The sequence below is a fragment of the Tympanuchus pallidicinctus genome, unplaced genomic scaffold (assembly GCF_026119805.1).
Source record: "Tympanuchus pallidicinctus isolate F22 unplaced genomic scaffold, pur_lepc_1.0 scaffold58, whole genome shotgun sequence".
Lineage (NCBI taxonomy): Eukaryota > Metazoa > Chordata > Aves > Galliformes > Phasianidae > Tympanuchus > Tympanuchus pallidicinctus.
The window spans coordinates 303,279-319,088 of record NW_026294778.1 but is presented as its reverse complement, the minus strand read 5'-3'; the positions used below and the strand labels follow the sequence as shown (position 1 = coordinate 319,088).

At 52.2% G+C, this 15,810-nt stretch overlaps 1 protein-coding gene and 1 long non-coding RNA gene across 8 annotated transcripts; one reads left to right on the top strand and one right to left on the bottom strand.

The window, feature by feature from the left end:
* Positions 1–3,340: 3,340 nt before the first annotated feature.
* On the top strand, positions 3,341–14,256 carry LOC128091987 (NACHT, LRR and PYD domains-containing protein 1b allele 2-like). Of its 7 annotated transcripts, none has more exons than XM_052705421.1 (14): positions 3,341–5,677; positions 6,454–6,893; positions 6,981–7,232; positions 7,483–7,533; positions 7,865–7,897; positions 8,881–8,931; positions 9,560–9,714; positions 10,302–10,369; positions 10,483–10,703; positions 10,811–11,067; positions 11,330–11,461; positions 11,536–11,692; positions 11,850–11,891; positions 12,265–14,256. In XM_052705421.1, the coding sequence occupies exons 2-14, from the start codon at positions 6,599–6,601 to the stop codon at positions 12,522–12,524; spliced, it is 1,974 nt and encodes a 657-aa protein (XP_052561381.1). In that variant the 5' UTR covers positions 3,341–5,677; positions 6,454–6,598; the 3' UTR covers positions 12,525–14,256. The 7 variants fall into 7 exon arrangements, with proteins under 7 accessions (XP_052561381.1, XP_052561380.1, XP_052561378.1 ...); XM_052705420.1 differs by having other exon boundaries at positions 6,436–6,893; XM_052705418.1 differs by having other exon boundaries at positions 6,231–6,893.
* LOC128091988 (uncharacterized) lies at positions 13,440–15,334 on the bottom strand. The gene is made up of 2 exons (XR_008211576.1): positions 14,605–15,334; positions 13,440–14,069 (listed from the first exon to the last, which is right to left on the bottom strand). It is a non-coding gene; the product is annotated as an uncharacterized LOC128091988 (long non-coding RNA).
* Between the last annotated feature and the right edge of the window lie 476 nt (positions 15,335–15,810).

Genomic DNA, 15,810 nt, shown 5'->3' with positions numbered 1-15,810 from the left:
ACGTGGAAACACCCTGCTCACACCCACGTGCAATGCACACTGATGTTTAACACCGCCTCTAAGATGATCGGAGGGCTGGAGCAGCTCTGCTGTGAGGAAAGGTTGAGGGAAGTGGGCTTGTTTAGCTTGGAGAAGACAAGGCCCTGGGGAGACCTCATTGTGGCCTTCCAGTGCTTGAAGGGAGCGTATAAACAGGAGGGGAACAGCTGTCTGTGAGGGTGGGTGGTGATGGGACAAGAGGCTTTAAACTGAGACAGGGGAGGTTTAGGTTGGATACTAGGAAGAGGTTTTCCCCCAGAGGGTGGTGAGGCACTGGCACAGGTTGCCCAAGGAGGCTGTGGATGCCCCATCCCTGCAGGCATTCGAGGCCAGGCTGGATGTGGCTCTGGGCAGCCTGGGCTGCTGGTTGGCGACCTGCACACAGCAGGGGGTTGGGACTGGATGAGCACTGTGCTCCTTTTCAACCCAGGCCGTTCTGTGATTCTATGATCTCTGCACACCCTGCATGCACACACACCTGCACTCACAGCTCTGTGACAAATGCCGCTCCCATGGCACAGCCAACATGCAGACGGGGGAAATGTCAGCAGCAAAGATGCCCCGCTGCGCTCCTTCATTCTGCTCTCTGTAATGAAGGCACTGGGGCGCAGCTGCAGCCCATCCTGAGATGTGGGTTGCTGCAGGGTGCCTCGTTTGGACGCTGCGGGGTCAACCCGGAGCCGCAGCCTGAGGGACACTGCTCGTGTGCTCTGGAGATGGAAGATGCGCCAGGAGCCAAGGCAAGACTTTCACAGGCAGCGCAGGGTGGCGTTCCTGGGCCGGGCGGTGACACGCAGAGCTGTGCCCACTGCCCTGGGAACTGCGTGTGTCCCGTCCTGCGGCGCTGCAGACGGGCTCAGGGCGCAGCACTGCGGCACGGCTCACTGAGGACGCCGGGTTGAACAGCAGAACCCCAGGTGGGTTATGGGGGTCCTGGGACGGTGAGGGGGGTCCTGTCAGGCTCTGGAATGGGCTGCCCAGGGAGGTGGTTGAGCCACCATCCCTGCACGTATTCAACAACCCTCTGGATGTGGTGCTCAGGGACGAGACGCAGCGCAGGGCTATTAGTTAGGGCGGCACACGGCACGGCATCGCAGGAAGCGGGGCCGGGAGCTGCGTGACGTCTGCCCCCGTTATTGGCTGCCCACGCGTGCCCGCTCCCCCTCTCCGCAGAGCCGATTGGCCGCCGCGGCCGTCACTCGACTCCAGAGCGGGCTTCCTCTCCACGCCACGCGCGTGCGCGTTTCGTCCGGCGGTGCCCGGCCCGCCATGCCGAGTGAGGGCGAGCCCGGGCAATGGCCGTGCGGCGGCGTGACGTCATCGTTAGGCGACGCGCGGAGCTCGGGCTGCGTGTCGCGTGAGCGGGGGGGGGGGGGGGGCTGCGGTTTGGGGCCGGGAGCGGCTCCGGGGCTCGGGATGCGGAATGGGGCTCCTCGCGGGGCTGGGCTGTGGATCGTTGCTGTGGGGACTTGCGGGGTCCCGCGGGAATTTGGGGCGTCCCTCTGTAGCCGTGAAGGCCTGGGCCCGTTTTGGGGTCCGCTTGTGTCTGGGGGCTGGGGGAAGTGGGGGTCTCGCGGGGCTGGGGGCGGCACGGGGCTGTTTGTTGGGGTGCTCCTGTTGGACTCGGGGCGAGGGTCTGGCAGTGGCACGCGGCTGGGGGTCTGCATGCCTGATGGAGTCCGTTCCCCACCTCGAGTCCTCTTGCAGGACTGTTTCTTTCTCAGGACCCTATCCTGAACCCAAATCCTTGATGTACCCAAGTCTAACACCAACTCCTGCTATGGTTAATGTGAAAAGGGTGCAAAAGGGAATCTTGGTGACCTTCACCTTCCTTAGGCAGGCTTTTCAGTGCCCCACTTGCACAGGGTGCCTGCTCTGTCTCAAAGTCCTTTCTCTACCCCAGCCCCAGAGCAAAATCCCTCTCTTTGCTCCTCTCCCAGGGGCACATTCAGATAAATTCTCGCAATGGAAGGCTCTGAGCTGCCTTGGTGGGTCTGGGGAGAGCAGTGGATGTTGTCTACCTTGACTTCTGCAAGGCTTTTGCCACTGTCTCCCACGACATCCTTGTTATGAACCTTAGCAAGTGTGGGATAGATGAGAGGATTGGCATCTAGCTGACTGGTAGAGCTCAGAAGGTTGTTGTGAGCGGTGCAGTCTGGTTTAGGGCTGCATCTGGGGATGTTCCTTAGGAGTCAGTGCTGGGTCCAGTCTTGTTCAGCATCTTCATCAATGGCCCCAGTATGGTTGAGGCAAATCTGATACAAATCTGGGAGCAGTGGCTGACATACTGGCAGGCTGTACTGCAATTCCACAAGTCCTGAGCAGAATGGAGAGTTGGGCAGGGAGGAACCTGGTGGAGTTTAACAAGAGCAAGTGTAGAGTCTCTTGCCTGTGGAGGAATAAATGCATGTGTGTCAGATTGTGTTTTTGCTGTAGAAGCTTCCAGTACCAAGTTACGGAACTTAGAATTTTCTTACAGAATGGCTGCATAGGTTAAAATGGCTGGCCAGGTTGTTTTTCACTATAAAGATGCTGAGCAGCAGGATAGAGGGGAGGCTGTGATGCCCTGAGCGTGGCAAGAAATTAATCCAGAGAGTTTGGGCAATACCCACTGTGATCATAGCTGAACAGTGCAAGCTTTTGCAAAGGAAAGACTGCTAAATAATTGTAAATGTATAATTAAATTTATGCTTGCTAGCACAGCATAACAGGTATCATAAATCAGGCATTGGAGTTTAGTAACCTTTAGGTATTTTCTGATCTGGGTTTCTTCTTAAACACGGCTTTCATATGTAAAAGGAAAGGAAAAATACAGAGCAGGGGAAGGAAAGTCTGGCGCAGGATAAAACAGGTTTAACAGTTTCAAGAAGTATTGCCCTCCAATGTCCATAGAAATGGACAAAATGATCCTAAAAGCAATAGGTTGCTGATTGACCTCATGTGGAAAAATGGATTAATAAATGCATTGTGTAAGCCTGGAGTACCCGCCCAGTAGGGAAACAGAATCTCCTGTGATGGGAGAAAGGGATATAATGACAAGTGTTTCACTTATCCAGTGCCATTTTCTCCCTTGTTAGGAGGGGTGCATGCCTGCTGTTGCAACAAATAAAAAAACCTTTGCTGCTTCACTGAAATCTTTGCCTGAACAACAATGATGGAAGCTGGGTGTTTCTCACACGTGTTCCTGTACAGGTTGGGGCACGAGCTGCTGCAGAGGAGCTCTGTGCAGAAGGACCTGGAGTGCGGATGACAGGTCGGCCTTGAGCCAGCAGTGTGCTCTGGTGGCATCGTGGGGTGCGTGGAAAGCATGAAATGCTGCTGCACTCTAGCGAGGCCACATTTAGAATAGCGTGAGTGGCTCTGGGCTCCCCAGTTCAAAAAAGACAGGGATCTCCTAGAAGGAGTTCATCAGAGGGTGACAAAGGCAATAAAGGGCTGGAGCATCTCCCGTAGGAGGAAAGGCTAGTGACCTTGGCCTGCTCAGCCTGGGGAAAAGACGACTGAGGGGGTTCTGATGCATGTTTATAAATATTTGAAGCGAGGTGGGAGGCAAATGGTAGGGGCCAGGCTCTTCTTGGTGTGCAGTGGTAGGACGAGGAGCAACGGTCTAAAACTTGAACATAAGGAGTTCCCTGCAGACACGTGGAAGAACTTCTGTACAGTAAGGGTAATGAAGCACCAGAGCAGGTTGCTCAGAGACGTTGTGGAGTCTCCTTCTCTGATGGTATTCAAAATCCATCCTGATGCCTACCTGTGCAACCTCTTGTATAGAACCTGCTTTAGCAGGGGAGTTGGACTCGATGAGCTCTTCAGGTCCCTTCCATTCCCATTCCAATCAATTCTGTGATTCTGTGAATCATAGAATTGGAGAATCTAGAAGTGCTGAATGATCGTGGAAACATCGTAGCATCTACAATCTTGGAAATACAGTCAAGATACACAGCACTGTGATAGAATGGAGGAAAAAAATGACCCTTAATTGCCCTTGAAGTACTCTGAAATCAAGGAGTCTAGAATCCTCGCAGAACTTGACTCAGGCAAGCAAACACTAAGGACCTCGGCCTTTCCCTCCCTGCGTTTCCCCCACATCTCAGAAAGGATGAGAATTCTCCTGTGTCCTCCTTCAGTTGCTCATATACTTAGAGCAGCATTTTTAATTGTCCTTAATGGCAGAAGGCAGATGAAGCTCCAGTTGTGCTTTGCCCTTCTGATTTCTCCTTGAGGGGCCTTACGGCACCTTTGCAGTCCTAATTTGGTGCTGGACAGAAGCAGATCAGCATTAACAGGAGTTAGTGGGCACAAAATCACAGTTTGCTTCCTCACTGCCTCAGGGAAATTCTGCAGGGAGCGAGCTCACAACTGATGGCATGGAACAGCATCACTCGGCACTGCTTATGGGATGGGTTATCTCAGAAGTCAAAGCACTGCAAGTTACAAGTGCTCAGAGGTTTGCTTCCTCAAAAGATGTACTTTAAATTCCATTTCTAATACTGAACTTAATACAGGGAGGGAACTGAGGTTTATGATCTTCCTGAAAGGAATCCAACACCACCGTGCCCTTCTCAAAGCCTCCTGTTGTGGGGAAGTCTCTGACTCTCAGGAATGCGGTCGGAGACGCAGCAGCGCACCGCTGTGGTTAAAAGCTGTGAGTCTGCTCTGTTGTTCAGCACTGCTCTCTTCATACATGTTAACAGAGCGTTCTGCAAAATACTCTGACCGTTCACAAGGGCGCTTATCCAGTCAGAGCTGTGAGACCTTCTTTCTTCTTCCAAAGGTGTCCTTGGTTCTCATGCTGCTTATCTTGCTCCACAGCTGCTGCTCTGAACAGTTTCTCTTGTATTCCCACCTCCTTTGGCATAATTCATGGAAGGAAGAGCACTCACGTGCACTACACAAATAAAAAGAGCATCTCTGACCTCATAAACTTGCACATTGCAATGCTAATACTCCATGGGAGAAACATAAAATTACCCCATTTGTTTCCTGCAATTGATCTGTCTCCTTTTTCCACACCAAGCATATATTCAAAAACTTCATTTGCAGCAAAAACGTGGAGGCTAAAGTTAAAATACAACAACAAACACACTACTTTACATGTAGAGATTTGGGAATGTGTGCTGTCTCTGAGGATGGAGTTCTATCCTTCAGCATTCCAATAGCCCGTGTGCTTTAAAGCACAGCACCGAGCAATTTTTTCAAGTTGCTGTTGTGTTCTGACTCTGGATTCTCCGATTTCCTGATTCCACACCAATGCACAAAGCTGTGCTCAGAAACAACCCCTCGTGTCATTCCAGTTCCTTCCTCTGCATTGTGTCACCCAGCTCTGGGAACACTGCTTTTGGATCAGATCCTGCAGGCAGCAGAGCTCTTCCCGTAAGAATGCTCAAAGACCAGAAGTGAAAGCAAAATTGACACATTGCGCATAACGTCCAGCAGCAGAGCATCCAGCAGCAGAACAGCCTCAGTGGGGCTCAGGCCGCAGCTGCTGCAAAGCCTGTGGTCCCTTGGCGCCCGGGGATGCTTTCACCTTCATCTTCTCCTCTGAGGATCGAATGAGCGACTCGTGATCCCGTGAAGTCTGAGTCTAGGTGATAAATTGCACCGCGTGCTGATGAACAGCTGATCGCCGAGGCTCTGGGTGAGTGAGAAGTCGGGGGAGCTGAGGATTCTAGGTAGTAAGAAAGCTGTGCTAATTGCTGGAAGTTCTGTGCAACAGCCATCTATGCTAAAGCTAGAAGTTGTAGGTAATGGTAAGCAGTGCTGCTTGCTAGAATGTTGATGGATTCCTGCACTCAGCTTGTAACCGGGGCCCTGAGGTCTGTCCTCACACCTGCCAGGGATGCCACAGTGGGATAAGCAGTGGCTCATGGCAATCCCAATGCCCTGTAAGCCCACGACTGTGTGCACGGCTGTGCATGAGAGTGGCTGGGACAGAAACATCTGGGGGAGCTGGGAGGAGTGCAGTGGGGAAGTAATTGTTTCCACATTGATGATTCAGCAGCAACTGTGACAGAGCAACAAAACTCCACTGCTTTGTACACACGTTCCAGAATTAGGAACTGCTGAACTCGAAGCAGGTATTGTAAATACTTTGGCTTGGCTTGATGTGATGCAGACTGTTCCTTTAAACAACTTGAGCTCTGAAATTGAATTGTATGTATAATTAACCATTCAAAATTATTGGGCTTTAGGTGATCCTTTAGCACTGCCAGGTGAAACACCATCTGTTGGATTATGCTAAATTATCAAATTACCCTAATCTAAACAAGGCAAACACAAGATAAATGTCATCCAGACCCAGGTTCTCACTTTTCACCAAATGGTTCAGGAGCGACCCTTGGTGAAGAGCCTAACAGCTGTTTGCTCTTGCCTCTGGTCCTAAAATCTTCATGGAAGCTCCTGTTGTAACCTCAGCACGGTAACCAGTCATTCTGGAGGAATTACCAGAAGGTTCTTGTTCCCACTGAATCAGGTGAGAGTCCCAAATATCCTGAAAGGCTCCTGCTGTAAAGAACTGCATTTCCAAAGCCTCTTCACTGCAGCAGCACTGTGCTGAACAATGGCATCAGGAGGCAGGAAGGAGAACGCAGTGGTCGAGCTCCTATGGTACAGCCTGGAGCAACTGGGGAAGCATGCTCTCACAGAGTTCAAGGCTGAACTCAGCAAGATCCAGCCCAAGGAGGGGTACGAGTGCATCGAGCTGGAGAGTGTGACGGATCTGTCGCCAGCAGCGCTCGCCAGCTTGCTGTACAGCCACTTTGGGCAGTCCCACTGCGTGGAGGTGACAGCACATGTGCTGTGGGCCATGGGATGGATGGCTCTGGCCAGCGATCTCCTGGACAAGCTGAACCAGGGTGAGCTGAGGGAGGTGAGGTCCAGGAATGGGCCGCAGCAGCTCTGAGTCACCAAATCACCACATTCCTCCTCCTGTTCTCTGCAAGGGGCGAGGTTTGTTGAATGGAGCAGTGACCTCCTAATCCAGAAAGTCTATAACGTGGATGGGACCATGAAGGAACTCCTCCAGGAAGGTGTGCTGAGCTCTGAGCAGCATGACAGCATCATGGCAGAGAGCACCAACCTGAATAGAATGCAGAAGCTCTATGAACTGGTGCCAGCATGGGACGACACAGCCAAATATTGCCTGTATGATGTACTGATGAGAAATAATCCCTCCATCTTCTTGCAATATTTAGGTAAGAATGTACCCTGATCATCTTCCCAGCTGGGAAATTTGTCCAAAGAGAGGCCAAGCCTTCAGCAGAATGGGGGGAACACGGGCACATCTATATGCCTTTGTCCTTGGGAGCTGGTGCTCAACAGCAGCAGACACGTGGGAGAGAATGTTAAGAGCACCTGAGAAAGATGCATGCTTTGAGCTTCATGGCACCTCAAGTGGATCTTTAATCCTACACTTATTCACCACTGTCTGTCTAATCTCTGCAGCAGATACCAGGGCTGAATCATGCTTTGATGAGTTCGGGATGAAAAAACAAGGTGAGCTCTGAGCTGCTAAGCACTGTCACCCTTTGCTGAACTGCATCACTCTCCTGACATCCCCTCCTTCCCAGTCTATGCAGTAATCCCTTTTAAGATGGACAAGGATCCAGGCTGTCCTCAGCTTTTGCTTCTCCTCCCTGAGCTACGCACTCAGTGCTGCAGGACACCACTCTCTTTTACTCTCACAATCCACAGCAAGTTCCTCCCCCTGTTGCTCAAATGCACTTCTATCAGTTAGGAGCTATGTTGCTCTTCCCCAGTGAGACTTCCAAAAGGCATCAATGCACCCTGCACATCTGCACTCACCACTGTCTTCTCTCTCCTGCAGATACCTCCTGGGCCGGTCCTGTGACATATCCAGGTGAGATGGAAATGCCAGGTAAGCCCTGAGCTACTTGGCTCCGTCACCCCTTTGCAGAGCTGCATCACCTTTCCAATGTCCCTCCAGTCCCAATCTGTGCAGTAAGATGGACGAGGACTCATACAGTCTTTGGCCTTTGGTTCCCCTCCCTGAACTATGCACTCAGCAATTCAGGATGACACCCTGTGGTTTTTGCAGGCCAAAGCAACTCCCTCCTCCTGTTGCCCAAATCCATTTCACAGAATCACGGAATTGTAGGGGTTGGAAGGGATCTCCAGAGATCACTGAGTCCAACCCTCTGCCAAAGCAGGTTTCCTACACAAGTAGGTGTCCAGGTGGGTCTTGAACATCTCCAGAGAAGGAGACTCCACCACCTCCCCGGGCAGCCTGTTCCAGTGCTCTGTCACCTCACCGTAAAGAAGTTCTTGCACACATTCATGTGGAACTTCCTATGCTGCAGTTTCTGTCCGTTTCCCCTTGTCCTGTCTCTACACACTGCATTTCTTGTGTTAGGAGCTGCTTTGCTCTGCCCCAAGGAGCCTTCCCTAGGAAATCGAGACAATCACTTCACCCTGCACACATCAACCTCACACTGGTCTCCTCTCTCCTGCAGACATCTGCCTGTCCAGTTCTTTGGGCTATCCAGGTGGGATAGAAGAATCAGGTGAGCTCTGATTTGCTCAGTGCTGTTACTCCCCTGCTGAACTCCATCTCCCTTCCAATGTCCCCTCCCATTCCAATCTGTGCAGTAAGATGGACAAGGATTCATACGGTCTTGGCCTTTGGTTTCCCTCCCTGAGCTATGCTCTCAGAACTGCAAGATGACACTCTATGGTTCTTGCAGGTCAAAGCAACTCCCTCCTCCCATTGTCCAAATGCGTTCCTCTTGTTAGGAGCTGCCCCAAGGAGCCTTCCCTAGGAAATCGAGACAATCACTTCACCCTGCACACATCAACCTCACACTGGTCTCCTCTCTCCTGCAGACATCTGCCTGTCCAGTTCTGTGGGCTATCCAGGTGGGATAGAAGAACCAGGTGAGCTCTGATCTGCTCAGCACTGTCACTCCTTTGCTGAACGACATCACGCTCCCAGTGTCCCTTCCCATTCCAATCTGTGCAGTAAGATGTACACGGGTCCAGACAGTCCTTGTGATTTGCTTTCCCTCCATCAGCTATGCATTCAGCACTGCAGGATGACACTGTATGACTCTGCAGTTTTCACAGGCCAAAGCAAGCCCCTCATCCTTTTGCCCAAATGCATTTCTCTTGTTAGGACTTGCTTTGATCTTGAGCAGGGTTTGCTGTGACAGAACAAGGGGAAATAGTTTCAAGCTAAAGGAGGGAAGATTTAGGTTCCGTATAAGGAAGAATTTTTTTACACTAAGGGTGGTGAGGCACTGGCACAGGTTGCCCAGGGAGCAGTTGGACGTCCCATTCTTGGAGACAACGAAGGTCAGATTGAACTGAGCAACCTGATCCAGCTGCAGATGTCCCTGTTCATGGCAGGGGATTTGGACTGGATAACCTTTAAGGGACTCTTCCGATTCAAACGATTCTGGGATTCTATGATAACGAGGGAAATGCAAGCACAGAGTGGAGGGGAAGAGGCCATTGCAGATTGTGGGGATGGAGAGATACAGGAGATAACTGTGTTACTTTACAGCAATATCTGAGAGCACAGACACAAATTGGAGAAAACTGATGGGAAATCAAAATCTGCTCACACCGTGTGCGCCTCCAGAACGTGAGCCTCCACAGATGGAGAGTGACAGTGGCACACACTCAGGTGCCAAATGCATGGCATGTCCCTGGCCAGAGGTAAGGTGCTGGGCTCTCCTGCTCTTTTCAGAGAGGTTTTTTGGGCCACCCTTGCATGCTTCCTTCTCTGGTGTTTCTCACCAGGGATTCGGGGCCTGGAGCACTTCTGCCATGAGGAAAGCCTGAGAGCACTGGGTGGCCCAGAGAGGATCTAGAGTTCCTTCTCTAAGGAAGGAACTCTTTTTTCTTCAAAAGCCAGCTGGACACGGGCCTGGGAAGCCGTCTCTGGGTGGCCCTGCTGCGGGGTTTGGACTGTGTAATACGATTCTAGAATCATTAAGGTTGGAAGAGACCTCTCAGGTCACCGGGTCCAACCATTAACCTGCCTGAACATGGAATTATAGAACCAAAGAATCATAGATTCATAGAATGACAGAATCACAGAAGTCATGGAATCGTGTAGGCTGGAATAGAGCCATAAGATCAAGTCCAAACATCACCTAACACAAAAAGTCCAGCACTATACACTTCCCTAAATGCCTCATCCACACTTCTCTTATATCCCTCCAGAGATGAGGACTTCATTAAGCAAAACTGTCTCCAACACTGAGCCTAAACATGTCTGTGCTTCTCTGCTTCTTCTTCAGGATGACAGGGCAGAAGAAGTGAAGCCAGAGATTACTGGAGGCAAAGAAGGCAAGAAAGAGACATACAGGTGAGCACGTGATGGCTGGGAGTGCTGAGAAATGGCCAACAGAAGGCAGGGTGATCCCACGGCCAGGTGTCCAGCCTGACAGTCTCTTTCTCCTCTCCTTCCATGCTGCACAGAGCTCATTTCCCTCGGGCCGGTTTCTTCCGCTGTGCTGAGACAGAGCTCAAGTTCCTGGTGAGGACGGCCACCACTGTTGAGTATGAGTACTCCTTCTGGGAACGTCACCTGCCTGATGGGATCCCCGCTGGATGGATGGAGGCTGGACCGGTGTTCGACATCCGTGTTACGCTGGGTGCTGTCGAGGCCGTTCATCTCCCTCATTTCCTGTGTCTCGCAGGTAACGCAGTGAGGGTGATGGCTTGGTGGCTGAAACAGCCCTGGGGGAACATCAGCACTCTCCCCAGTAGGGCAATTTGATCTGTGACACATTTTGACCGTTCACAGAGGGAAATGTGAACACGTCTGAGATGCGTATCGGCCATGTCGTCAATGGGAACCTGCTCCTGGAGAAGCCTGATGCAGTGAAACCATTCCATGCAGAGTTGAGGGACCCCAGTTTCTCCCCCATGGGAGTCATCTTGCTTTCTGCCGCATTCCCCTTCATCCCCGTGCACTCCCTTGTGCTGCTCTACCGTGTCATCAGGGCTGCCGACATCACCCTTCACCTCTACCTCATCCCCAACAACCACGGCCTGGAAAAGGTGACTGCAGCTCTGATTCCATGTTTGATTTTGTGGCTCCAAAGATGGTCATGTTTGAGCAGTTAAGAGATGGGTTCCTCCTTGGAGAGATTGGGTTCATGTGGTATAAGCAAGCCTTTGGCAAAACGGTTCCCACGAGTCACGACGCTAATCCTGCCCACCAGATCTCCTTGTAGCTCTTCCTTCTCGCTTCCTCTCCTTTCTTTTCTCTCACTTCACCCATCATCATTTCTCCCCATAGTCAGTGTACAATATTTTGCAGGTGGTGGACAAGGATGAGAAGAGACGAGGCCATTCACTCTTGGTGAACAAACCTCCCCAGACCAAACGACCGCTGAACTTCAACACATGGTACCGCGTATCTGGTCCTTCACAGGCAGAGATAAACCCTCAAGTGAGTTGGGCCGTGTGCCTCACAACTGCTGTGAAGGATGGCAATGCTCTGACATGCCAACCTGTTTCTGCCAGGAGCTGAAATTCGTCTACCTGACATCAGACAGCCGCCAGCTCCACACCGAGGTCTACAACAAAGACCTCCAGGAGGGAATGCAGCTCACTTTGATGAAGGTCGCCCAGGAGGGTGAAAAGGAGTGTGACCCATTGTGGGCTGCCTTCCTGAGGGCAGGTAGGAAGGACGTGATGCAGCTCTGGGTTCAGTGAGGCCTGAAATGAGGCCTCAATTTTGGTAAGGGAGCGGGGGTTGCTGACATCTGTCAGGGTGTGTGTCCAAGCCTCCTGTTTTCAATCTGTACCCTCCGCTCTCCTTTTTCGCTCTTCTCTAGGGGACATTGAGCCTCCAGCTGCCTCTCCTCCTTCGTACTCAGGTATGTTCTTCCTTTAGGGGGAGTGGCTTTGGCCTGGAGGTCCAGGTCAGTCAATCCAATGTGGAGAGAGAGTTTGTTTGTTCTCCCTAACGTACTCCAGAGAGCTGGAGGGGAAGGCCATGAGGCCGTGATGTCAAATCAGAAAGAATACTTCAGAAACCTAGGTAGAGATTGAGGTGAGGAGGACTGGGATGAGTTCTGCCTTTGGGCTGTTCCCTTGTGTGAAGTCTTGGCAGAAGAGGGAGATATGAGATGGCTTAATCTGCCATGCCAAGAGCGAACAAGAAGCAGCGATAAGGGTCCTTCAGTCTTACCAAAGGCGGGATGTTTCCTACTCAGCAGCAGCACCCAGCCACTCACTCTTCTACCGTAGCAGGGCTGCATTTTGTGGAGCAGCACCGAGAGCAGCTGATCCAACGAGTGACATCTGTCAGCACTGTCCTGGACCGGCTCTACGGGCACGTCCTGAGCAATGAGCAGTACCAGAGCATCCGAGCAGTGCCCACCATGCAGGAGCAGATGCGGCTCCTCTACAGCTTCGTGCCCAGCTGGGACATCGCCTGCAAGGATCTGTTCCTGGACGCTCTGAAGGATACCAACAGTCACCTCATCCAGGACCTCCAGGGACAGTGAAAACCATCTCAGGGAGGTTCTGAGTGAGTTCAGCTCATGGGCACCTTGGGAAGATGAACCCCTGGAGGGGCTCTAAATGACTCAGGGAGCCCTGAGCTGGGGCTGTCTTTAACCCAACCAGCCTGCAGGAGATCTCCCCTAACACCCCCTTAGTCCCTGTTGACACAGTGCTGACCCCAGAGCCATCCTGTTGTCCCATCAGGGACCAGGTTCGTGCTGGTGTGCCAGCACACAGAGCCACAATTAAGATGGAAACCTCTTCACAGAGCTTTCCCTCTTAATTCTGCAGAACAAGGAGCTTGGCAATCATTTGCTAAGGCAGCAGTACCCAAGATAGAAGCACAGTTACTCCTACATGGATGTTTACAAGGTGATCCCTTTTTATAGTTTCTAATTGGGTACTTGGTTTCATCTTTTCTGGGCTTGCTCTTTCTGGGACTGGAAGATTCTGTCTCATTACAATCTCATTTTCATGCTGATGGTATCATGCTTTATCAAGTAATTAGCCCTTAATGAGCCTAAAGACCAATTTCAGGGCAATTTCCCTTCCTTGCTGACACCAGAATATTATCACTTTTGACACACTTGGGGCTGAATTGTGCCCTTTTTACTCATTCTTCCCATATTTGTCATCAATTTTTCCCACTTTTCTGTCCTTGGGGGACATCTTTGAGACTGCGAACCCACTGTTTTTCCCTTTCACTTTTCTTCGTGGACTCTGGGAGCAACGCATTAGCAGCAATTGCTTCCAGAGGTAAAGAAATGTACAGGGACAGTTTTCCCTATCATCACATAACTCATTTCATTTAAATCGACCTTTGTGGTTCAGCCATTCAGGTCTTGTGATTCCCAAACACACCAGGGCAGGGAATTATCCCTCCAATAATAACCTCCAGCAGAGCGAGAAGAGCAACATTAAAAGTACCAAAGTATCAAACGCTTATTGACATAATTCCACCGTTGTGTTGGCCTCAGCGGAGCGGGAGGTGGTAATGTCCATGATACACAAGGTTCATCTGGGATATCGGCCACGTTGGGCCCAAGCTGCAAGGATGGGGGCTGGGTCTGACAGAGAGGGGCCTGAGGAGATGGGTTCTACACAGGATTATGTGTCTCCAGGGGGTCTTCATGAGGTATAGGTTGTCAGTGGGGCTAGGCTCCAAGGGTTATGGGGTCCCCACGGGGGGTAGGGTCTCCACAAGATACAGCTTGTCAATAAGATGGGCTTTCATTCCTTATAGGGTCTGTGTGGAAGTCAGGGCCTCCAAGGGCTGGATCTTCCAAGTGTTTACACAGTCTGCATGGGATACAGGGGGGTCAGCAGAACTGCTGTCCTGGACTTCTGGAGGGCAGACGTCCAGCTGTTCAGAGCAGCCATGTCCAAACCGTGGCCCAGCACAGCTTGCATTGCAGTGCAGCCACTCCTCTCATCAGTGTGCTGCAAACCCGACCCGGGCTGAAAGCAGGGACAGGGAAGGCGCAGTGCAGCGCCAGCTCAGGTTATGGCAAACCACTTTATGCATTTTATTACATTGCCTTACAGTCCTGTGAGAACAAAAAAGATGCAGCCAGGTTTTTTTGCGGTAAAGGAATGCGAGAGTAAGTTTCAACGTGACTGCCTAAAAAAATCACTAGTTTATTTGTGACTCCATTTTCTGTCGATGTAAGTACGTCCCCTGTGGATTTGCAACCGGAATCTTAGTTGCAAATAAAGTTGCAATCAAAAATCTGATCATGTCTCTTTACCAGACTTGGATAAGCCCTCTGTGACAGAGAGAAACACCCCTTGTTTCACAGTCACACCATCCTCCTGTCACTGCTGTTTGGCTGTACGTACATTTGTCAACAAGTGTTTTCAAGGATGAAGCACAGAAGGAGTAAAACTCCATCAAGAATCTCTGACAAAGACCTTGACAACTCACTGAGAATTGCAATCACTGCCACTGAATCTGACCGATATGGTACTTTCACAACAAGGTCACATATCCCACTGGTTTTATATTACTGTTGCTTTCTTTTTAATACTTTATAGTGAAAGATAATTAAAAATTAGAGTAACATTTGTACTTGTGTACATTACCTATACTATACATTTAATGAGGACTGCTCCAAAGGTAATGCCTCCTGTTTGCCTACAACAGAGCTGGATGTTGGTGGGAAAGCAGTAGAGGTTGAACCTTCACACTAATTTTCCACTAACTTTTGTTTTCACACGACAGGCAGCTGCCTCAGCTCAGGCTCGGCCCAGGGGCTTCCAGAGGCCTTCCAGCAGCTGCACGGCCCCCCTCAAACTGCACTCCAATACCTCCACCACTGCAGCCGCCCTGCACTTTCCCCCCTCACTGCTGCAGCAGTGAGAAGATCACCAGGGACACCGCTGGCAGCAGCACTCGGGCCCCATCTTCCTCCTCCTCCTCGCTATTCGACGCCTCCCCTGGAACCTTCAGCCTCGCTGAGGGGGTTTTCGCCATATTTCCCCTGAGCGCTGGCTCTGAGCCGCTCTCCAAGGCCTCGTCCAGCACCAGCGTGGGGGAAAGGCGAGCAGCCATGGTGTGGGAAAGGGGAACAGAAGGGAGAAGAGGGAGTCGAGAGGAGACGGGCTCCCTTAGGCATGCAGACCCCCGGCGGCGTGCCACTGCCAGACCCTCGCCCCGAGTCCAACAGGAGCACCCCAACAAACAGCCCCGTGCCGCCCTCAGCCCCGCGAGACCCCCACTTCCCTCAGCCTCCAGACACAAGCGGACCCCAAAACGCGCCCAGGCCTTCAGGGCTCCAGAGGGACGCCCCAAATCCCCGCGGCACCCCGCAAGTCCCCACAGCAACGATCCACAGCCCAGCCCCGCAAGGAGCCCCATTCCGCATCCCGAGCCCCGGAGCCGCTCCCGGCCCCAAACCGCAGCCCCCCCCTCTCTCATGTGACACGCAGCCCGAGCTCCGCGCGTCGCCTAACGATGACGTCACGCCGCCGCACGGCCATTGCCCGGGCTCGCCCTCACTCGGCATGGCGGGCCGGGCACCGCCGGACGAAACGCGCACGCGCACGGCGTGGAGAGGAAGCCCGCCCTGGAGTCGAGTGACGGCCGCGGCGACCAATCGGCTCTGCGGAGACAGGGGGGCGGGCACGGCCGGGCAGCCAATAACGGGGGCAGACGTCACACAGCTCCCGGCCCCGCTTCCTGCGATGGCGCGCCGTGTGCCGTAGGCGCAGCGCTGCCGTCAGAGCCGCCGGCCTGTCCGTGCCGCCCGTGCCGCCCGTGCCGCGTGCAGTCTTTGGCTGCTTAGGGTG